This window comes from Neovison vison, chromosome 6 (genome assembly GCF_020171115.1).
Source record: "Neovison vison isolate M4711 chromosome 6, ASM_NN_V1, whole genome shotgun sequence".
In the NCBI taxonomy this organism is placed as follows: domain Eukaryota; kingdom Metazoa; phylum Chordata; class Mammalia; order Carnivora; family Mustelidae; genus Neogale; species Neogale vison.
Window position 1 is genome coordinate 202790895 of NC_058096.1, and position 18843 is coordinate 202809737.

The 18843-nt window shown below is 57.5% G+C and overlaps 1 protein-coding gene across 2 annotated transcripts; it reads left to right on the plus strand.

The window, feature by feature from the left end:
- The first annotated feature begins 1050 nt into the window (after positions 1 to 1050).
- On the plus strand, positions 1051 to 16610 carry ITIH4 (inter-alpha-trypsin inhibitor heavy chain 4). Of its 2 annotated transcripts, none has more exons than XM_044253400.1 (22): positions 1051 to 1162; positions 2274 to 2434; positions 4672 to 4776; positions 4908 to 5070; positions 5210 to 5320; positions 5777 to 5902; positions 6561 to 6677; positions 6933 to 7101; positions 7206 to 7331; positions 7510 to 7691; positions 7782 to 7967; positions 10095 to 10234; positions 10493 to 10647; positions 10951 to 10977; positions 11730 to 11855; positions 12389 to 12535; positions 12659 to 12685; positions 12758 to 12895; positions 13900 to 14074; positions 15574 to 15728; positions 15861 to 15957; positions 16391 to 16610. In XM_044253400.1, the coding sequence occupies exons 1-22, from the start codon at positions 1079 to 1081 to the stop codon at positions 16458 to 16460; spliced, it is 2787 nt and encodes a 928-aa protein (XP_044109335.1). In that variant the 5' UTR covers positions 1051 to 1078; the 3' UTR covers positions 16461 to 16610. The 2 variants fall into 2 exon arrangements, with proteins under 2 accessions (XP_044109335.1, XP_044109336.1); XM_044253401.1 differs by having other exon boundaries at positions 12767 to 12895.
- The last annotated feature ends 2233 nt before the right edge of the window (positions 16611 to 18843 follow it).

Below are 18843 nucleotides of genomic sequence, written 5' to 3' on the forward strand. Positions count from 1 at the left end.
CCGGCCTGACCCGTGGCCAGACTCAGGAGCTGGGCTTTCCCAGAACCGCCAGGGACACCAGCACCAGCTGTATCCCGACACTCAATATTTATTCACTTCATTGCTATTCGTTACAAAAGCATCTCAAGTTTATTAAAGGATAATTGAAAAAAGTTACCGGTAATCCTACCCCAGGCCCTCCGGTACACTCCCACGGGTCTGGGCTCAGGACAGCGGCACCGCCTGGGTGTGCGGATGACTCGGCGTTCTCACGCAAGCTGTGACCTGTGGGCTCCCTCGGCATGACTGACCCCCACGGGCGCCCTGCGAGGGGTCTGTTCCTTGCTTTCCTCTCAATAAATTCCCTGGAGGGAGACCTCTGGGCCACAAAGTGCAGGAGTACTTATGGCTCTCGGTTTATATTGGCAAAGTGTGGGGCTCATTCTGAGGGCCTTGCTGGAGTTGAACCAAGAGCCCTAGGTAGATTAATGGGGCCCAACAGCAGCCTGGGACCTAAGGGCAGAGAAGGGGACTCCTGGGCCCAGCCCCTCTCACCCCAGAAACGAGAGGTCTCCGTCCTGCCCTGGCCCCAGCAGATCTTGCCCCCGGTCAGACACCCTAGTGCCTTCTCAGTGCCTTAAGGGACCCCGCACCGCCCAGTCACGTGGAGCTGACCTCCAGGCTGCCTTCCTCTGGGGAGCCATTCCCTAGCCCCCCCATTCTGGCCCATCCGTTTCTCCCAGGCTGGGCATATGGAGAGCAGGCTGGTTCATTGTTGTATCTCCCAGATCTAGGAAGCCTGCTGGTGAAAGGGCTGGTGCAAGGGTTTGGTAGTGGCCTGGGATGATTCTGGATCTTTCAGAAGGAAGTGCCATACCCAGTTCCCACCTGAGCCTGCCTCTCCCCGGTATGTGTTCCTGTCCCCAGCCAAGGTCCACGGGACATTCAGTTTGCTTAGCCAAGGCTACTGCCGTTTTTGGCTTGGAGATCCCAACTTCCCAGAAGCCGCCCCCGGAGGGGCGGGACCGCGAGCACATTACTAATTCACTCCCCACATCCTCTCGAGTTCAGAAGCCACCTGCCAGGCACCAGAGCCAAAATGAAGACTTGGGGCTGCACCCGTGGCATCGCTCTGGTGCTGCCCTCGCTGCTGGCTGCCCTCTGCGCGACCACCGCCCAAAAGGTAATGGGTGTCTGGGTGCCCGAGCGCGAGTGCTGATGGGCTGATGAACAAGGAGAGCCCCCGCGTGTGCAAGCATGTGTGGACAAGGGAGCGTGGATCAGGGTGTGTGCAAAGATGGGGTGCCGACCATCTACCAGGCACTAACCTAGGGCTGTATGGCTGCTCTCCCACTGAACAGCAGGGAGACTCTATTTCCACTCTGCACGGAGGCGCTGCAGCCCAGCGAGCTACTGCTGGGGCAGTGCGCGCGGTCGGTGAGATCGGGCTTCATGAGCCCCGCTCTCCCTCTCCCGGGCTGAGTGGCCGCGAAGGAGTTATTTATGCTCTCTGTGTCTGTTTCCTCATCTGTAAAATGGTAAAAAGATAAAGCTATTCAGAGCTTTGTTGTGAAGATCAGACCTGTAATATCCAGAAAGAACTCTGTACAGGGCCTGCCACCGAGCAGACACCCCACAAGCCACCCAGCCAGTCACGTGCCTCGGTGCTAAGCCACGCATGCACCTGAACACGCCATGTGCAGAGAGCAGGTGTGCAAGGCCGCAGGTGTGCCCAGGTCCTTCCTGGGGAACTGCAGACCTGGAGGGGAAGAGTGTGGGCCTAGGGAGGGTCCAGGGCTGCAGGGTGAAGGGGGCAAAGAGGAAGGCTCCTAGTGGTTAGAGACTGGGTCCTCGTCTCCTCCAAGTCCTCCCAGCTCCTATAAGCACCTGGTGGGAGACGGGCAAGAGCTGCGTTTCCCGGTTTCCATGGAGGCTGAGGTCACCAGAAATCACAGAACTTGTTCATTACCCTTTCACGGGCAGAGCTAAGATCAAATGTGAAGCTGCCTGACCCCCGCTAGGGTCCCCTCCACGAGGAGGAAGTGAGAGTCACCTCCCAGACACACTGGGGCTGAGGCTCCAGCATCACAGCCCTGAAGGGGGAGGGACAGGGCACACAGCTCCCTCTGCCATGAGACCGGTGTTCACCTGTGCAATGCCTCCTGGGGTTTGGCCAGGGGCGTGGCCAGTGGTTCAGTCAGGGTTGGGGACCAAGGGCAGGGCCCCCTCCACGAGTGCCGTCTCAAGCTGGAGTGGCATAGAAAGCATCCCACCCCTCCCCTCCGCTGGTCCAGCATGACATCGACGTCTACAGCCTCACCGTGGACTCCAAGGTCTCGTCCAGATTTGCCCACACAGTCGTCACCAGCAGGGTGGTCAACAGGGCGGAGACCGCGCAGGAGGCTACATTCCAGGTGGAGCTGCCCAAGAGAGCCTTCATCACCAACTTCTCCATGTAGGTGCCCCTCCCCCGCCCTCCTCCCTGCCACCCTCCCCAACCCAGCGTGATGTCGCCGTCTTCCCTGGTGACACCCTGTCAGGAAGAGGGACCCTCTTCCTGATGTGAGATGAGCCAGGATGGACGCCTCAGGAGTGTGTGCTCTGCGTGTAGGCAATACGAGGAGCCAGAGGCTTAACCCAGGAACTCCGTGCGTTCTCAGAGATGGTCCATCCCTCCGTCCTCCAGCCGTCCCTCCTGCCATCCGTCCCGCCTCCCTTGCTCTCTCCCTTCATCCTTCCCTCCCTTCCTGCCTCCCGTCATCCATCTTTCCATTGATGCTTCCCACCCACCTGCCCAGTTGACGGATGGAGCACCACAGCTTCTTGGTGTGTTTGCCTCTGAAGAGTGCAGAACTGGAGCATCCTGAGGCCAGGCCCAGGCAGGAGGGAGTCACCAAAGACAGAGTCCAGCTCAGAATACAACTTCCTAACTCCTGAGCTGCCCCACAGTGGGGTGGTGCCTCGAGGAGGGGGATCTCTGTCACAGGAAGTTCTAAGCCAGGCTCATCCCCTCCATCCCACCGGGGACCCTGCAGAGGGTGTGTCTCCTCTGGGCCAGAGGCCGAAATAGGGAGACCATGGAGTTTCTGTGGACTCCGTGGCTCAGGGCTGACCCTCACCTTGTCCTCTACCACCCTCCCCAACCCTTCCTGACTCTTTTGCAATGTTTGCTGAGTGCAGGAGAACCCTCCCTGTCTGTCCCCGGCCTCAAAGGAGAGGCAGGGATTGAAGGCTGGCCAGAGAGACGCTGATCCCTGAAACTCAGGGAGGGCGCTGAATGGTGCTGAGAGCAAGCTTCTCCCAGCCGGGGTTCCCAAACTACCCTGAGACCTCTGAAAAGCTGCAGTGGGGCCTGGGTCCCTGTGGTCGGCTTCTCCCTCGCTCCCTGCCACCCTGTCAGCAGCCCTTGCTTCTCCTGACCCTGGAGCCAGGCCCAGCTTCCCACTGGAGGGCCTAGGCCAGCAGGTGACCAGCTTCCGGGTACAGGGCCTATGCTGAGAGCCCTGGGCCGGCACCCCCCTCTGGGTCCAGATGGTGTTGCTGCAGCAGATGGGGAAGCAGGGGGCAAGATGTCCTGTGCTCTGACCTGGCGGGGAGTCCCAGCTGGGCATCTGGGAGGAGGAGCCCTGTGGCCCACTCAGCAGCCCTGGCCCAGAGTTAAATTATGACCAGGAAGGTCAGGAAGGTGGGGAGGAGGGACACTGGGTCCTAATGCCCTGGTGACAGGCGCCCTGCCCGTCCCTGCATGCTCTTACCCTTTCACACGACCCCAGGTGGGCAGTTTGCGGACACACCCCAGCTCACCTCACCAGGACAGTCTGGAGCCGTTCTCCTTCCAGAGGAAAAGCCCTGGCAGGTCTTTCTAGGCCCAAAGAACAGCCATGAGGATTGTATCCACACCCCTGGGGGTCTCATCCACCAATTGTCAAAAACCTACTTCCCCAGAGGCCATCCTCTGTGCAGGGGACAGCTGCAAGGGAGAGGGAGCAGAGCCTTTCAGACCTGTGTTTCCCACTGGGCTGGAAGCCCGGCACCCCCTGCCTCCTCCGTCTGCCCCACACAGCCGCACACAAGGCTGGGCACACGTGCACCCCATAAAGTGCTTGCTGGTGACCGACCAGTTCCTCTGGGAGCAGGCTGTGAGGTAGACCAGGCAAGCAGGAAGGTGGGGCCAGACTGCAAGGGTGGAGGCCAGGATTTATTTACCTCCATCCCGCCTCCTCTACAACCCCCTCCGAGGTCTGTTCAGTAAATGCATGTGTACCAACATGACAAGCCTGATAGCTTGCAGAGGCCCGCCACCCTCATCCGGGGCCCTGCACAGACTCTTGTATACAGTAGGTACATAATGAATGGGTGGGCTGGGCGCCTGGGTGGCTCAGTCGGTTAAGCACCTGCCTTCGGCCCAGGTCATATGCCCGGGGTCCTGGGATCGAGTCCTGCGGCTGGCTCCCTGCTCAGAGGGGGGCCTCCTTCTCCCTTTGCCTCTGCTGTGCTCTCTCTCTTTCTCTGTGCCAAATAAATAAATAAATCTTTGAAAGAAAGAAAGAAAGACAAACAGGTAGGCTCAGGCAAAGACAAAGCTCAATCTGTTATGAGGCACATGGAGTCCAGAGAGGCTCCCCGGAGGAGGTGGGATTGGAGTGGGCATTTCCTGTCAGGCCCTCCACGACTCCCATTGTCCTGCCCTAGGATCATCGAAGGTGTGACCTACCCAGGGAATATCAAGGAGAAGGCTGCAGCCCAGGAGCAGTACAGCGCGGCTGTGGCCAGGGGAGAGAGTGCTGGCCTCGTCAAGTGAGCCAACGATGGAGGCGGGAGGGACCCCAGGGGGTTGGCACAGAGGCTGCCCCTGCCTTCAGCCCTGTACACCCTCTCCAGCCCCCTGCCTGGCCTGGAGGGGCAGACATGATGCTCTCCTCCCGCAGGGCCACCGGAAGAAAAACAGAGCAGTTCCAGGTGTCGGTCAGTGTGGCTCCCTCTGCCAAGGTCACCTTCGAGCTGGTGTACGAGGAGCTGCTCAAGCGGCAACTGGGAGCGTATGAGCTGCTGCTGAAAGTCCAGCCTCAGCAGCTGGTCAGGCACCTGCAGGTACCGGCACTGCCTGCTCCCAGGGGGTCTCTAGGAAGACACGTGCTCTGCTGAGGGCAGCCCATCCTTCCCCTCTGCCTCCTGTGAGGCCCAGCCCCAACTCCCCACTGACCCAGTGATCCCCACTTCTTGCCTCCAGATGGACATTCATATCTTCGAGCCTCAAGGTATCAGCTTTCTGGAGACAGAGAGCACCTTCATGACCAACGAACTGGTGGACGCCCTCACCGTCTCACAGAACAAGACCAAGGTGGGCCTGCCATGATCGGCAGGCAAGGGTCCCAGGGGCCTGTTGTCAGGCCAGCCTTATGGGTGTGTCCAAAGAGCAGGACAAGTGGGCAGACTCTGAGCTGGAGGGACTTTGGAGGTCTGGGTCCATACTGCCACTAGGCAGAGGGGGAGGGCAAGGCCTAGAGAAGGCTGCTGGGTGCTGGTGTGAAGTCCGAGATGGGGGAGAAGGCCATGGGGAGGAGCCGGAGTGAGGCCCCCACAGCAGAGAGGGGCCAACAGCTGGATCCTGCACAACCTGAGCCCAGCCTCTGCTCACACGGCTCCCACTTCTCTGTATGGAAGCAGTGTCTCCAACAGCTTGGCCTCAGAGAATGTTCTCTGGACTGTGGCCCAAGACAGCATCCTAGAATTCTTGCTTCAGAGGGGGTGTGGGTGACCATGAGGATCCTCCCAACTCCAGCCTCTCCCTCCCCAGGCTCACATCCAATTCAAGCCTACACTCTCCCAGCAAAAGTCATCAGGGCAGCAGGACACAGTCCTGAATGGCAACTTCATCGTCCGCTACGATGTGAACAGGACCGTCTCCGGGGGCTCCATTCAGGTGTGTGGTGAGATTTAAGGTGAGAGTAGGACAACCAGAAAAGGGCCTGAGCTTGCATGCTCTAGAAAGAAAGGCAGAATAACGGCCCCTACTTATCAGGGTGAACCAGTGGCAGAACAGACTGAAAACAAGTAATTTTATTATGTTGTCCCTGAAATAGTTTTCTTTTGGAGGTACAAAAGTTTCACCTCTGCTAGAGAGATGCCCTGCAGGATTTCCCTTATTGCCTTGCCTGCCAGGAGGCTCACAGTTCAGTTTTATACTCAATGGCAGTAGCTTCTTTCACACAAGTCTCTGGCATCATTGTGCTTTCCCTTTTCTTCTTTATTGGACCTTGTTTTAAAGTCTTTACTCTTTTGATGTATTTCAGGGTAATTATGTCTAAACTTTTTAAGGTAAATTGCCTCAAATACTAAAACAAATAGGTGATGAGGTGGGAGTACAGTTGTAGTGGGCCATGTGTGAGCAGGGGAGGTAAGGAAGGGGCTAGACTGAGCCGTCGAAGATGGTGAAGACTTTGGGAGGACAGCAGTGGGACACAGAGAGAGGGGGCTGCGTGTAGAGAGGAACCCAAGGATTAGGATGAGAAGGCTGCTTCCGGGGCAGGGCAGGCTGCATGCAGGTCTTTTTACCTGGGTTTGTTTCACTGTGATCGCAGATTGAGGGTGGCTATTTTGTGCACTACTTTGCCCCCGAGGGCCTACCCACGATACCCAAGAATGTGATCTTCGTCATTGACAAAAGCGGCTCCATGAGGGGCAGGAAGATCCAGCAGGTGGGTCCCCCTGGCTCAGGGCATGGCCCTGGAAACTTACACATACCTCACACCATTAGCTCTGGTCCAGGAGGCACTGTCCTTCCTCCATCTTCCTGGGAAGGGGGCACCCAGGGGCTGAGATTGGCCAGAGTGTGGGCAGGGTCTGCCCCTAGAGCACTGACCATGGGAGCCCAGGGTTGCCCCCCAAGTACGCTTGAGCCCCAGAGAGGACCTACTCAGACACCCTCCTGAGTCTCCCACCCCCCTGCCCAGACCCGGGAAGCTTTAATCAAGATCCTGGATGACCTCAGCCCCAGCGACCAGTTCAATCTTGTCAGCTTCAGCGGGGACACAACCCAGTGGAAGCCCTCGCTGGTGCCGGCCTCAGCTGAGAACGTGAACCAGGCCAGGAGCTACGCGACTGGAATCCAGGCCCAAGGAGGTGAGCACCTCCGGGCCCCTGCAGCATAGGGGGCTTCCAGCGCAGCAAGCCCAACCTGGGGAGCTGGGCTGGAAGCTGCCACCCTGAGAGTACGTGCCCCCCAGGGACCAACATCAATGACGCGATGCTGATGGCCGTGCAGCTGTTGGACAGTGCCAACCAGCAGGAGCTGCTGCCGGAGGGGAGTGTCTCCCTCATCATCCTGCTCACCGATGGCGACCCCACCATGGGTGAGAGCACCGCCAGCAACTCCAGGGTTCACAACCCTGGGGGCGCGGACAGCTGTGCCGTGGGACCCCCGGCAGGGGTGGGGAGCGTATCTGAGACCCCTCTGGCTCTGCGACTCCAGAAAGATCTTTGAACAAATCACTGTTTCCTCACTCCCCCTTCTCAACCCACTGGGTCCAGGGGAGACCAACCCTGCAAGGATCCAGAAGAATGTGAAGGAAGCTGTAGGTGGCCAGTACAGCGTCTTCTCCCTGGGTTTTGGCTTTGACGTCAGCTATGCCTTCCTGGAGAAGCTGGCACTAGACAATGGCGGCCTGGCTCGGCGCATCTATGAGGACTCGGACTCTGCCCTGCAGCTCCAGGTAGGTGCCAGAGGGCCCCGGGGGGCTGCACGGGTGAGGCAGGCAGAGCCCAGTCCGGTATTCGTGACACTGCCCCCCGCTGCCTTGCAGGACTTCTACCAGGAAGTGGCCAACCCACTGCTGACAGCAGTGACCTTCGAGTACCCCAGCAACGCCGTGGAGGACGTCTCGCAGGACAACTTCCGACTGCTCTTCAAAGGCTCTGAGATTGTCGTGGCAGGGAAGATCCGGGACCAGAGCCCTGATGTGCTCTCAGCCAAAGTCAAGGGGAAGATGGTGAGTGTGGCCAGCCACTCTGCAGGGGGAGGGCCGCCGGGGCAGGCAGGCAGAGGGGCTGGCTTCCAACCCTAGCCCGGCCGGGCTTCAGCCACCAGCCTTGCCCAAGTCCCACGGGGCTCTCGGCTGCTTAGAGGGGACACCCAGCGGTCCGTCTGCGCTGCTGCTGGGTCCTGAGGGCACCAGGGGCTTGGCACGCCCTCCTGCCCTCGCACAGGCGCTCGGAGGTTGCCTTCGGGCAGGGGCAACTGCTCCCATTTTGCAGACGAGCAGGCTGAGATCCAGACAGGGCAGGCAACTTGCCTCGGGCCCCAATGTAGCCAGGTCAAGAGCCCGGGTCCCCACGCGGTGCCCCAACTCTGCCCACCTTCCCTGCCTCTGCCACGGGAAGCCTTCTCATTCCATGGGGAGAAACAGCATCTGCTCTGTACTAAGTCCTCTAGGCCCTCAAATTCTGTCGTCCCGGGAAAGGCAGTGCAGGGAAATCATCACACAAACAGGGAGCTACAGGTGGGGAGGTTGCCAATAGGAGAAACTTGAGGACTCAGGGGAGCAGCCCTGGGAACCCAAACCTGATCTGGGAATCGGGGGGAGCTACCTGAAGGAGGCCCAGCTGAGGCTGAAGGACGAGTAGGAGACAATAGAGATGTGGAATGGTAGAGGAACATTCTGGGCTTGCATGGCAAGCAGGCAGCCTGTGTGGGAAGAACAGCAGGTGGATGAGTTAGGGGACACGGAGGGGGTGGGGTGGGGGAGGCGGGGCAGGGGGACAGGGCCTTGCCTTGGAGGAAGTAGCCAAGGATTGTGATGGGCATCGCCTGCCCTGTGGCCCGCCTGTCTGGGTTCAAACCCAGCTCTGCCACCTCCCAGAGGTGAGGCCAGGGGCAGATCATTTAACCTTCCTGTGCCTCAGTTTCCTTAGGTGTAAAAATCAGAATAGGTCACCCTACCCACCTTGTAAGGCTGCTGTGGGGATTAATGTCTGGCCCCAGTTTAAACACTCCATTCACATTAGCTGCTAAAATAACCTGAAGGCCAGGGGTTCCCAAAGTGCAGAACTCAGGGTGACTCAGGGGAGTTTATAAACCTTTCTTTCAGTAGTTGTGCATTTATTTTATTTTTAAAAGACTTTATTTATTTATTTGATAGAAGACACAGCAAGAGAGGGAACACAAGCAGGGGGAGTGGGAAAGGGAGAAGCAGGCTATCCGCTGAGCAGGGAGCCCAATGCGGGGTTCCATCCCAGGACCCTGGGATCATGACCTGAGCCGAAGGCAGCCGCTTAATGACTGAGCCACCCAGACACCCCTGAGTATGTATTTTAATGTGTCTCCTGCAAAATAGAACTTGAATGCCAGACCTAAGATTTTTGCAGGTGTGATTGGGACAAAGCCAGATAAATAGTATTCATCTATTCTAAGTTCATTTAAGGAAAACGATCAGACAAATTGCTGTGTGTGTGGACAGGGCGAAATTCATGTAGGTGGCCTACGTGTCACAGTTTTGGGAAACGAGGCTGTGGGTGAGATGGAGAAGGTGGTCCCAGCAGGGGTAGTGGGATTTGATCCATGATAAGGTCTTCAGCTATTGTTTGGAGCAGTGGTGAGAGAGGGCAGGTTTCCTCTGTCCCTGGACCCCACTTCCCAGACTGCGGGCAGGGCCGCCCAACAACAGGAGGCCCGGCCCTGGGGAAGAAGCAGCAGTCCCCCAGGCAGCAGCACCCGCTGCTGTATTGCCACATCCCATTGCGCCCAGCTCCAGCAGAGGGCACCAGCTTGGGCAGGGGACAGCTGGTTGGGGGGCCCCGAGGCCTATCAGGGCTGTGACACCTGAGTTCTCTTCTCAACTCTGCCTCTGACTGTCAGAGAAGGCTCTTCTCTCTTGGTCCCCAGAGTCTCCATCTTTGGGGTGAGTGTGGAGTGCCTGTGGGGCCCCTTTCTGCCCCCTGACACTGCAGTTGCCCGTCCTTTCTGCTGCTGTTTCTACCCTGGCCTGGGATTTGGATCCCATTCTCATTTCCCTTTCTCTGGAAGGGTAGGTCTGACCTGAGCTCCTGGCTCTGGGCCTGCTGTGTCGGCCTTCGCAAGGCCCTCACTGCTCCTGCCTGGGCTGGGCCCCTCTTTCCAGCACATGCAGAACATCACCTTCCAAACGGAGTCCAGTGTGGCGGAGCAGGAGAAGGAGTTCCAGAACCCCAAGTACATCTTCCACAGCTTCATGGAGAGACTCTGGGCATACCTGACCATCCAGCAACTGCTAGAGAAAATGTGGGTAGCCTGTACCCTCGAGGGCCCCCTGGGGCCACCACACACAGCCCAAGCACCTTCCCAAGCTTTCCCCTGCGGTGGGGGGCAGCTGCAACTGGCACGGGGTATCTCCCGGGCATAGAGAGAAGCAGTGGTGGCCTTGTGGGTGAGCTCCAGGCTCTCCCAGGTGGAACCTCCCAGAAGGGTCTGGAAGGGAGGGAGACTCTGACCCAGCATCCAGGGAGGACACGCCAAGCCTCTGATGTCCCGCACCTGCAGGGTTTCAGCATCCAATGCTGAGAAGCAGGCCCTCGAGACCCAAGCTCTGAACTTGTCACTCCACTACTGCTTTGTCACTCCTCTCACGTCCATGGTGGTCACCAAACCTGAAGGCAAAGAACAGTCTGAAGTTGCTGAGAAGCCTATGGAAACCGGTAGGTGCGAGAGTAGGACCCCAGCCTTCCCGGCAACAGCGTTTTGACTCCGCATTCTCCAGAGCCTTTCCCCCCGCATCCCCACCAAGTCCCTGACCTAGCCACCCCTAATATCCCAGGAACCTCGGGACACTGCTCCCATTTCACAGATGAGAAAGCTGAGGCCAGGTCTGCTGACCCCAGAGTTCACCACACCTCTTCAGTGCTGGGGTTGGGAAACAAGGTTAAACAGAAGCACTTCAAACTTGTCGAAAACATCCTAACAGCGTTATTTCCTTTTCTTTCTCTTTTTGTTTTATCCAGAAAACAAACGCAGGAACTTCTACTCAGGTAAGGGCCTAATTCCCTCAAAGGCTGGACTGGGGGGCAGTTGGCTGACACAGAGCCTGAGACATCAGCCCCACGAGGTTGCCAGCCAGGGCCTCTCCAACTCAGCCCTGCTGCCAGGAGTGGGTGTTGTCTGCCACTCACACCCTGTCCTGGGCACTTAGGGACACAAACCCTGGTCAGCGAGGGACCCCCGAAAGGTATAACCAAGAAGCAAACCCAGGTCCCTCTGATTTCCAGGTCATCTACTCTCTAGATTTCGTACTATGGGAAACAGAAGGTCCAGAATAACAGGTGGCAAAGGAGGAAAGGGGAAGGAGTGGGGGGACATTAACAGGATCTTGACCCCAGGCCACAGACTGGGTTCTGCCCTGGTTGTTGGGGGCGTGACTTGCCTGGCTCCCTTGGCTGGCTGGTGGGGCTGGGACTCAGGTCATGATGTCTGATCAGGAGGCATCTATGCAGACTCTGTCCTCACGGAAGCAAGAGGCTATAGAGGACAAAGTGGTTTGAGTCGGGGGTGGGGGATGGGGGCTCATATCCCAGGGGCAGGGTGGGGGTTGCTCAAGAAGGGTCCATCATTCCCATGCTGAATTTTCCCTGGCCACGGGGAGTTAGCTCCCAGAGTGATTAATGTGGTGGGGGGGACCATCTGCCCTTTCCTCATCCCTCTCCTGGCCTGGGTCCCTGAGCTCTGGCTGCGGGGAGCCATGACACTGCTTGAGAGAAGGCTGCATGCATCAACTTTTCCAAAGCTGGAACTACCAGGAAGAGACCTAGTGACGTAGGGAGAGCCGGACCACCAGGACCTCCTGATGTGCCTCATCATTATCCACTCTACCAGATTGCTGGAGAATCACTGCTACCGGACATGTTGTTAGGTTAGCCACTTTCTGACCTTCCGAGGGTCTAATTTCTTCAAGATGATTGTTGAACATGGCCATAGAGTTGGAGAGGTAAATCACACAGGACAGGGCGGGGCACAAGCCAGGGAGAGCTGCTGTGGGACATGACATGATGTAATGTGTCCTTTATTTTCACGGAATTGGATTCATTACACTCGGGAGTCTGGCTCAGGATGGAACCTTCTAGAAAGGGAAGTCTTCCTCCCTTTCAAAGTCAGCAGTGGACCCTTGAGCTGTTTCTGATCTCCAGGTCTGGACTCAAAAACAGCACCGAGCCAGGCTAGACCTCCTCTCCATTTTCCCTGAGAGCATGCTCTCCTATTTGCAAATCCCATGGCAAAGGCTCTTCTAAGTCCTGCATAGGTGTGGCAGGGGTTGCCGGGCTGGGTAGGGGGCGGGCAGCCGTGATGTCGGCTGGGGGTTGTGTGCTGATTGCTGTCAGTCCTGACTGCCCTCTTCCTTTCTGTTTCCGGCTGGCCCTGCCCTGATGCCTGCTTTGGTGCCGTCAGCCCCCTCCATTCCTGATGGAGCGTTCCGGAGTGTGGATTTAAGAGCCAGAGATACCTTCCCGGCCAGAGTCCCTGCAGTAGCTTCTGACCCTGTGACAGGGAGACTATGGGAGAGGAAAGCCTCGGGTCGCTCTACAGACTTGCCACGTGGGTTCCCCAGTGTTGAGGTTGAGAGAGTGCCCTGGCTACATACACCCACGTCTCTGTCCCTCCCCCTTCCCCCCCTCTCTGGGAAGGGGCTCCCTAAACCTAGACTTTTCCTTCTTTCAGAGCCACCCAGGACAACCTCACTCCCAGGTAAGTTGCCAGCCTCCCTCAGGCCTGGCCCCCCTCTTGTCCTTGTCTGCCAGCCTTCTCTACCTACTCTAGGAACCACAGCTGCTGTCCCAGCCCCCATCCAGGCACCGCCTGTCATCCTGACGCTGCCCGGACAGAGCGTGGACCGTCTCTGTGTGGACATCAAGCACTCTCAGGGGCCGATGCACCTGCTCTCAGACCCTGAGCAAGGTGAGAGGGGCACATCCCGTCACCCACCCAGAGAGGCCCAGACACCTCTCCCTCCCGACGTACTACCCCAGAGACACGGATGGGAAACCCGCTTGTGGAGACACACACACCCCGCCCCATGCAGGCCTGTCCCAGATCCTGGCACCGTCACACCCCTGAGCACCCCTACGCAGGTCTGGGTGGCCTGGGCACTCCAGGATGGCGAGATGTGGACTTGCCCCCCAGGCCCTGCCATACTTCGGGGGTGGGGAGACAGATTTGGGCACAGACGAGCTCCATGGCCTTGGGTCAGTGCCCAGAGTGACATGGAAGCAAACCCAGAGGAGGGGACAGGAGCTGTCGGGAATGCGGGGGTGGAGGGGCAGGGGTGGCTACACGGGGTCATAAAGGAGTGACTGGGCCTTGGCAGACAAGTAGGGGTCCACTAGGCAGAGGAAGGGGAGGCAGAAGCAGAGCGCTAGAGGGTGCTGGTGGGACTGTGGAGGGTGTGGAGGCGGTGAAGGGTCTTACTGCTTGAACTGAGTGTTGGGTCGGATACCAGGAGGCCCAGTGCTCGGGGATGCCCTACACTCACCTGCAGAGCCGGCCAGAGTCCATTAGCACAGGCGGCTCCATGCCCACACAGTCCGCCCCTCCCCCCGCCTGGCCTGTAGTCTGTTTGCTCACAGAGGAGAGGGGGCACCACCCCTTCTCCATCTTGCCCTTGGCCATGGCGCCTCATCAGGCCAAGCACGCCCCAGGGGCCTTACGAACATTCGTGGATTTCCGACAGGATCTCCCTTCTCAAAGGCCCGTCGGAAGCTGGCCATCGCTGAGGATTCAGGGGTCCTTGCACAGCCATCTGAAACCAAGGGATGAGGGGAGAGACTGTGGGAACCAGCCCCCGGTGGCAGGGAGGGAGGCAGGGAGGTCAGCTGGTGAGAAGGGGTGTGGCTGTACCTCCCGCTCAGGCCAGTGCCCAGCTGGGGCCATGGTCTTGACCTCTCTGCCCCCGGCTCTCTCAGGGATTGAGGTGACTGCCCAGTACAAGACAGAAAAGGACCAGTTCTCATGGATCAAGGTGACCTTCAAGAACCCCGAGCTGCAGGTTCACGCCTTCTCTGAGCACGTGGTGGTGACCCGGAATCGAAGAAACTCTGCCTACAAGTGGAAGGAGACACTGTTCTCAGTGATACCTGGGTACGTCCGGGCTGGGTCCCTCTCTGGCCACATGAGTTAGCTGGGGACAGTGTCAACAGTTGACCTGAGCCCACCAGCCTGCGGACGGGGGTGGCTGGGCATGAGTTTTCTGCAGCAGGCTGTGCCCGCAGGAAGAGCAGAGATGCCGAGTGCTCCAGGGGGCACAGAGCGGCTAGGCTGGGGCCTGGCTGGCCTCATACCCAACCCAGGCTACTCTCCCAGGCGGGTCACAGTGTGGTTTGGAGCTAGCTCTGCTGCTAGTCCTGTGTGACCCTGGGCAGGCTGCTCACCCGCTCTGAGCCTGTTTCCTCACCCATCATCAAAGATAATCATCCAGCCCTGAGTCAGAAGATCCAGTGAGAGGATGTGTGATCCCGGAGCACTTTGTCCCTTAGACAGCGCGGTGCCCACGGGGTGCTGTGGAGGGCAGTGCTGTCCGTGTGGCGAGGTAATGACAATAGTGAGGAGCTGGAGAGCACTGTCCCCCAGGGGAGTTTAGGAACGTCATCCTGAGCAAGCTCCTGGCCCACCATCAAACCCTGGGCTGCTGGTGGCTAATGCAAGTGGATGGCGACCTCTTCTGGGTGAGGCTGTCCCACCGCAGAGGGGAGCTCTCCAGCTCTGGGGGTGCTGGGAGTGGGGCAGAGAAGCCTGACCCTCTCTGAGCCGTACCCTGCCACCCCCCAGCCTGTACCAGGCACAGAGAGCCTTGCTCGCTGCCCTCTCCCTGCCCCACAGCAGACACTGGTTTCCACTTGACAAATGAGTGTGTGCCTAGAAAATACAAGGGCTTCACCTAAAAACCGCCCAGTTTCGTAAGAGATCTTAGTTTCTGTTTATCTGATAAATGCACAGAGAATGACAGCATTTCTGTGCCTCAGACATACATGCTAGAGGGTAGAATAAAGAATTCCTATCACCGGCAGTGAGGAAAAGTCCAAATATTTTCACGAGGTACAGAAGATACACATAGGGAAAACAGACCACATTTTGTACGTTGCCTCGAAGACAGTATCCGTTTAGGGTAATTCTGTTTAAAATAAACTCAGAGTAACAGCAGGACCCTATTCAACATGCTTAAAAGAATCTAACATTCCTAAGGAAACAAAAAAGTAAGAATTTGAAAGATTATCTTAAGTGAAAAAAAGGACAGGCTGGAACAAAAAGGGACTTGCTCTTCTAGACCCAAATGTCACTGATCCTCAGAAGAAAGTGGCACTGGCCATAAGAGCTAAAGGGACTGAGTAAATATACCAACACCCACTGAAATCCCATCAGACTAACTTAAGAGAAACCAAATCTAAGAGAACCAGGGAGGGCAAGGAGCTGATGTTTTATCTGATAAAGTTAACATCGGTCCCAGTTTACCACGAGGAGAGGGAAGCCCGCGAGACTGAAGGGACTTGGCCCCCGAGGCCACAGTAGGAATTCCTGAGGACAAGAGGGGCACCCCAGCCGGCTCCCAGCCCGACTGCTCAGGACCCCGGGTTTCCCCACAGCCTCAAGATGACCATGGACAAGGCAGGGCTCCTGCTTCTCAGCAGCCCAGACAGAGTGACCATCGGCCTGCTACCCTGGGACGGCCCTGGGGAGGGGCTCCGGCTTCTTCTGCGGGATACAGACCGCTTCTCCAGCCGTGTTGGCGGGGTCCTCGGTATGTTGCCTGTGGCTCTAGGTGCCCTCAGGAGCCACCTCTGCCGTGAACAGGCAGTGCCCTCCCCCTCTGTTTGTCTCCCAGCCTCTCTCTCTGTCTTTATTCCTTTCTGACCCGCCCTTTGTATCCCAGGCCAGTTTTACCAGAACGTGGTCTGGGGGCCGCCAGCAGCAGCCAATGACAGCCAGCGAACAGTGACAGTTGGCGACCTTGAGTACACTGCCACCAGGTGACTCTGCGCAAGCAGGCCGCTGAGCCTGGCCAGGGGTGGAGGCCAGGAGGCTGGGAGCTGGGCCCCTATTCCTCTGTCCTTGCCTGGCAGATAGAGACAGGGCAAAGGCTGATGCTTTAGATATGTCTGACCCAGCTCTCAGCGACCCCAAAAATGACAGAGAACACCCCAGTCCAGAGATCACTTGGGTGAGGGTGGGTGGGAGCAGTAGGAAACTCCTCCCGAAGTGTCAGAGCCCCAGACCCCGAGGACCACACACAGCTGCGTCCACTCGGGTGACCGGCCTTGTCAGCGGATCCTGGCAGAAGTCCTAAGGGCCCTGAGACTCTTCACCCTCCCTGTTCCTAACCCTAGTTATCGCCGTCTCTTCCCATCACACCTGAGATTTGCTGACCATCTGTCTTTCTGTCTGTCAATTTTTCCATCCCAGATTGCTCAAACTGGATTACCAAGAGGGGTCCCCAGGAACAGAGATTTCCTGCTGGTCTGTGGAGCTGTAGTTATAGAGGGGTCAAGCGTACCCCCCCAATCCCCCCGGAGGTGTGCAGAGGACTGCCACCCTGTGACCCGAGGGTGGCCTGTGGGACCTGGGCTGTGATGGGGAGGATATTTTCGACTCATTACAAATAAAGACCGGTGCCATAAGCCCAGGCAATGAGCATCTCTGCTTGCCTCTGGCTAAATCCCACATTCGAATTAGAATCTTAGAATCTTAGAATTCTACCATGAGCCCCTCAAAGGCCTGTGACCAGTAAGCCCCACGGCAAACTTGCAGGGCAGTCTCTTCATTTTACAAGCAGAGGGACTACGATTTAGAGATTCAGCCACTCATTTAAAATCTTGCCGTGCACTGTGCGTTATCCACAGCTAATGAGTTATGAAACACCACATCGAACACTAACGAGGCACTCTTGAGTTGGCTAGTTGAATTTAAATAAGTATAAATAAAATAAAATAAAATATTGCTCCAGCACCCAGCTGGGGGTCTAGGACAGGAGAACATACTCTGGGAACAAAGGTTTAGTCTTAAGCCTTATGGTCACTCAATCTGTGGAAAACGGTTTTGACCAGAAAAAAAAAAAAAAAAAAAAAGTGTGCAAGAAGTTCTGGTTAGAAACATATGTCCCCAGGTAGGCACAGACTGGACAGAAATTCTTTAGAGGCCAACTCCCCGAGGTTCTCAGCAAGCTCCAGAGTCCCTTGGTGACAGGATTTGTGTGACACAGTCCGATTTCCACCCCTGTGCTCAGGCTCAAGCCTCTCTGCTCACTGCCCTGTTGAGAGGCCGGTCCCAGCAGAGATGATACAGAGGGGAGGCTCCGCCCCAGGAAAAAAGCCAGGGTCTGTCCCCAGGAGCCTCTAGTCTCATGGGGGTGCTCCCGGATCCCAGACTGCCCGGGATCTGCTCTGCCATCCGTGCCCCGGGGTTAGGCACCCCAGAGAGGGCCCCCAACCCCTGCATAAGCAAAGCATACTTACACAACCATTGACATGGCTCTCCCTACTTCTTCAAAAATGACACATGTCTTTGGCTTACAGATAAAAAGCATCAAGAGAACAAAACAAAAACCAGGAGGCTGAGATCAAAGAGGAGAGGCAGGCAGGGGAGAGAGTCGGATCAGAGGCACCAGGGCCGGGCAGGGAGCCACAGAACCCCGCGTGCACTCCGGGCGTCCTGGCAGCCGGGGTGAGGCAGGAAACGAGCTCGGCAGCTCGCTGGGAGGAAACAAACTAGATCACCAGGGAAAACATTCTTTTCTCAGCTGTAGGGCTTCACAGAATGTTTGCAGAGTGACTCTTGCTAGAAGGGTCAGCGGAGAGGCCAGTGGGAGGGGTCTCCAGCAGCAGGGGACCCTCCACCGCCCTGCTGCCTCCCCATCCAGCCTGGTCAGCGGGCCAGGGTCATGGGTTGAATCACCTTGTCAAGGCTGCTCAGAGCGGCTCAGGCCAGCGCCCTGAGACAAGGGTGCAGCCTCAGGGGTTCTGCCCGACTTGCTGTGGCGCTGGTGCTAACATCCCGCAATGACATGCGTGCCCACCCCAAGCTCCCCACTCTGGGACCCCTCCGCCTGGGCTGGGCTGTGGAACTGGCACACTAGCGGAGGGGTCATGGGTGACTTTCTGGCCCAGCAGTACTTGCAGAACGGGTGTTCTCTGTGAGCAGTTGAAGGGAGCTCCGTGCCCTTCACTGTTTCGTTCCCTGAGTGTTTTCCAGCTCCTCACTTAGGCCAGCCCCTGGGCCAGGAGCGCAGGTACATTGGGTACTGCAGGAGACACGGTGTCTATTGACAGAGCTGCCGCCCAGAGAACAAAGAGCCCACGGGGAGACATTTTGTCCGACCTGGGGAATATCAGGGAAGGCTTCCTGGAAGTGGTGTGGTTGGGGTTGTGTTTCGAAGAATAAAGAGAGATTAGCCCCGTGGAAATGGAGGGCAAGAACACTAGGCCTAGAGCCAGAAGGCTGTGCCTTGAATTCAGGGAACTTGAAAGAGAGCAGTGTCACGGGGTCAGGTGGACGTGGACGCTGGAGAGGTGGAGAAGCTGGACCAGCCCAGCCCTGGCTGGGTGCACCTCGCCATGGAGTATGGCTTCTCTCCTGAAAGCTGGAGGAGGCATCAGAGGCTGTAAGCAGGGACAGGCATAGCCAGGGTGATGTGGGACTGGGAAGAGGACACAGTCCACCAGATTTTTGCCTGCATGGAGGGCCTCCCAGACTGTGTATTGGGGGAAAGGGGCAGAACTGTGCCTGGGGACCTCCTCCTGCCTTTCTCCCAACTCATTGGGGCTGGGAGGCTAGCTGGGGTATGGGACAAAGACAGGCACCTCAAGAGGATCAGAAACATCATGATCATGATGTCTTGCCACCCTCTGGCAAGCTCTTTC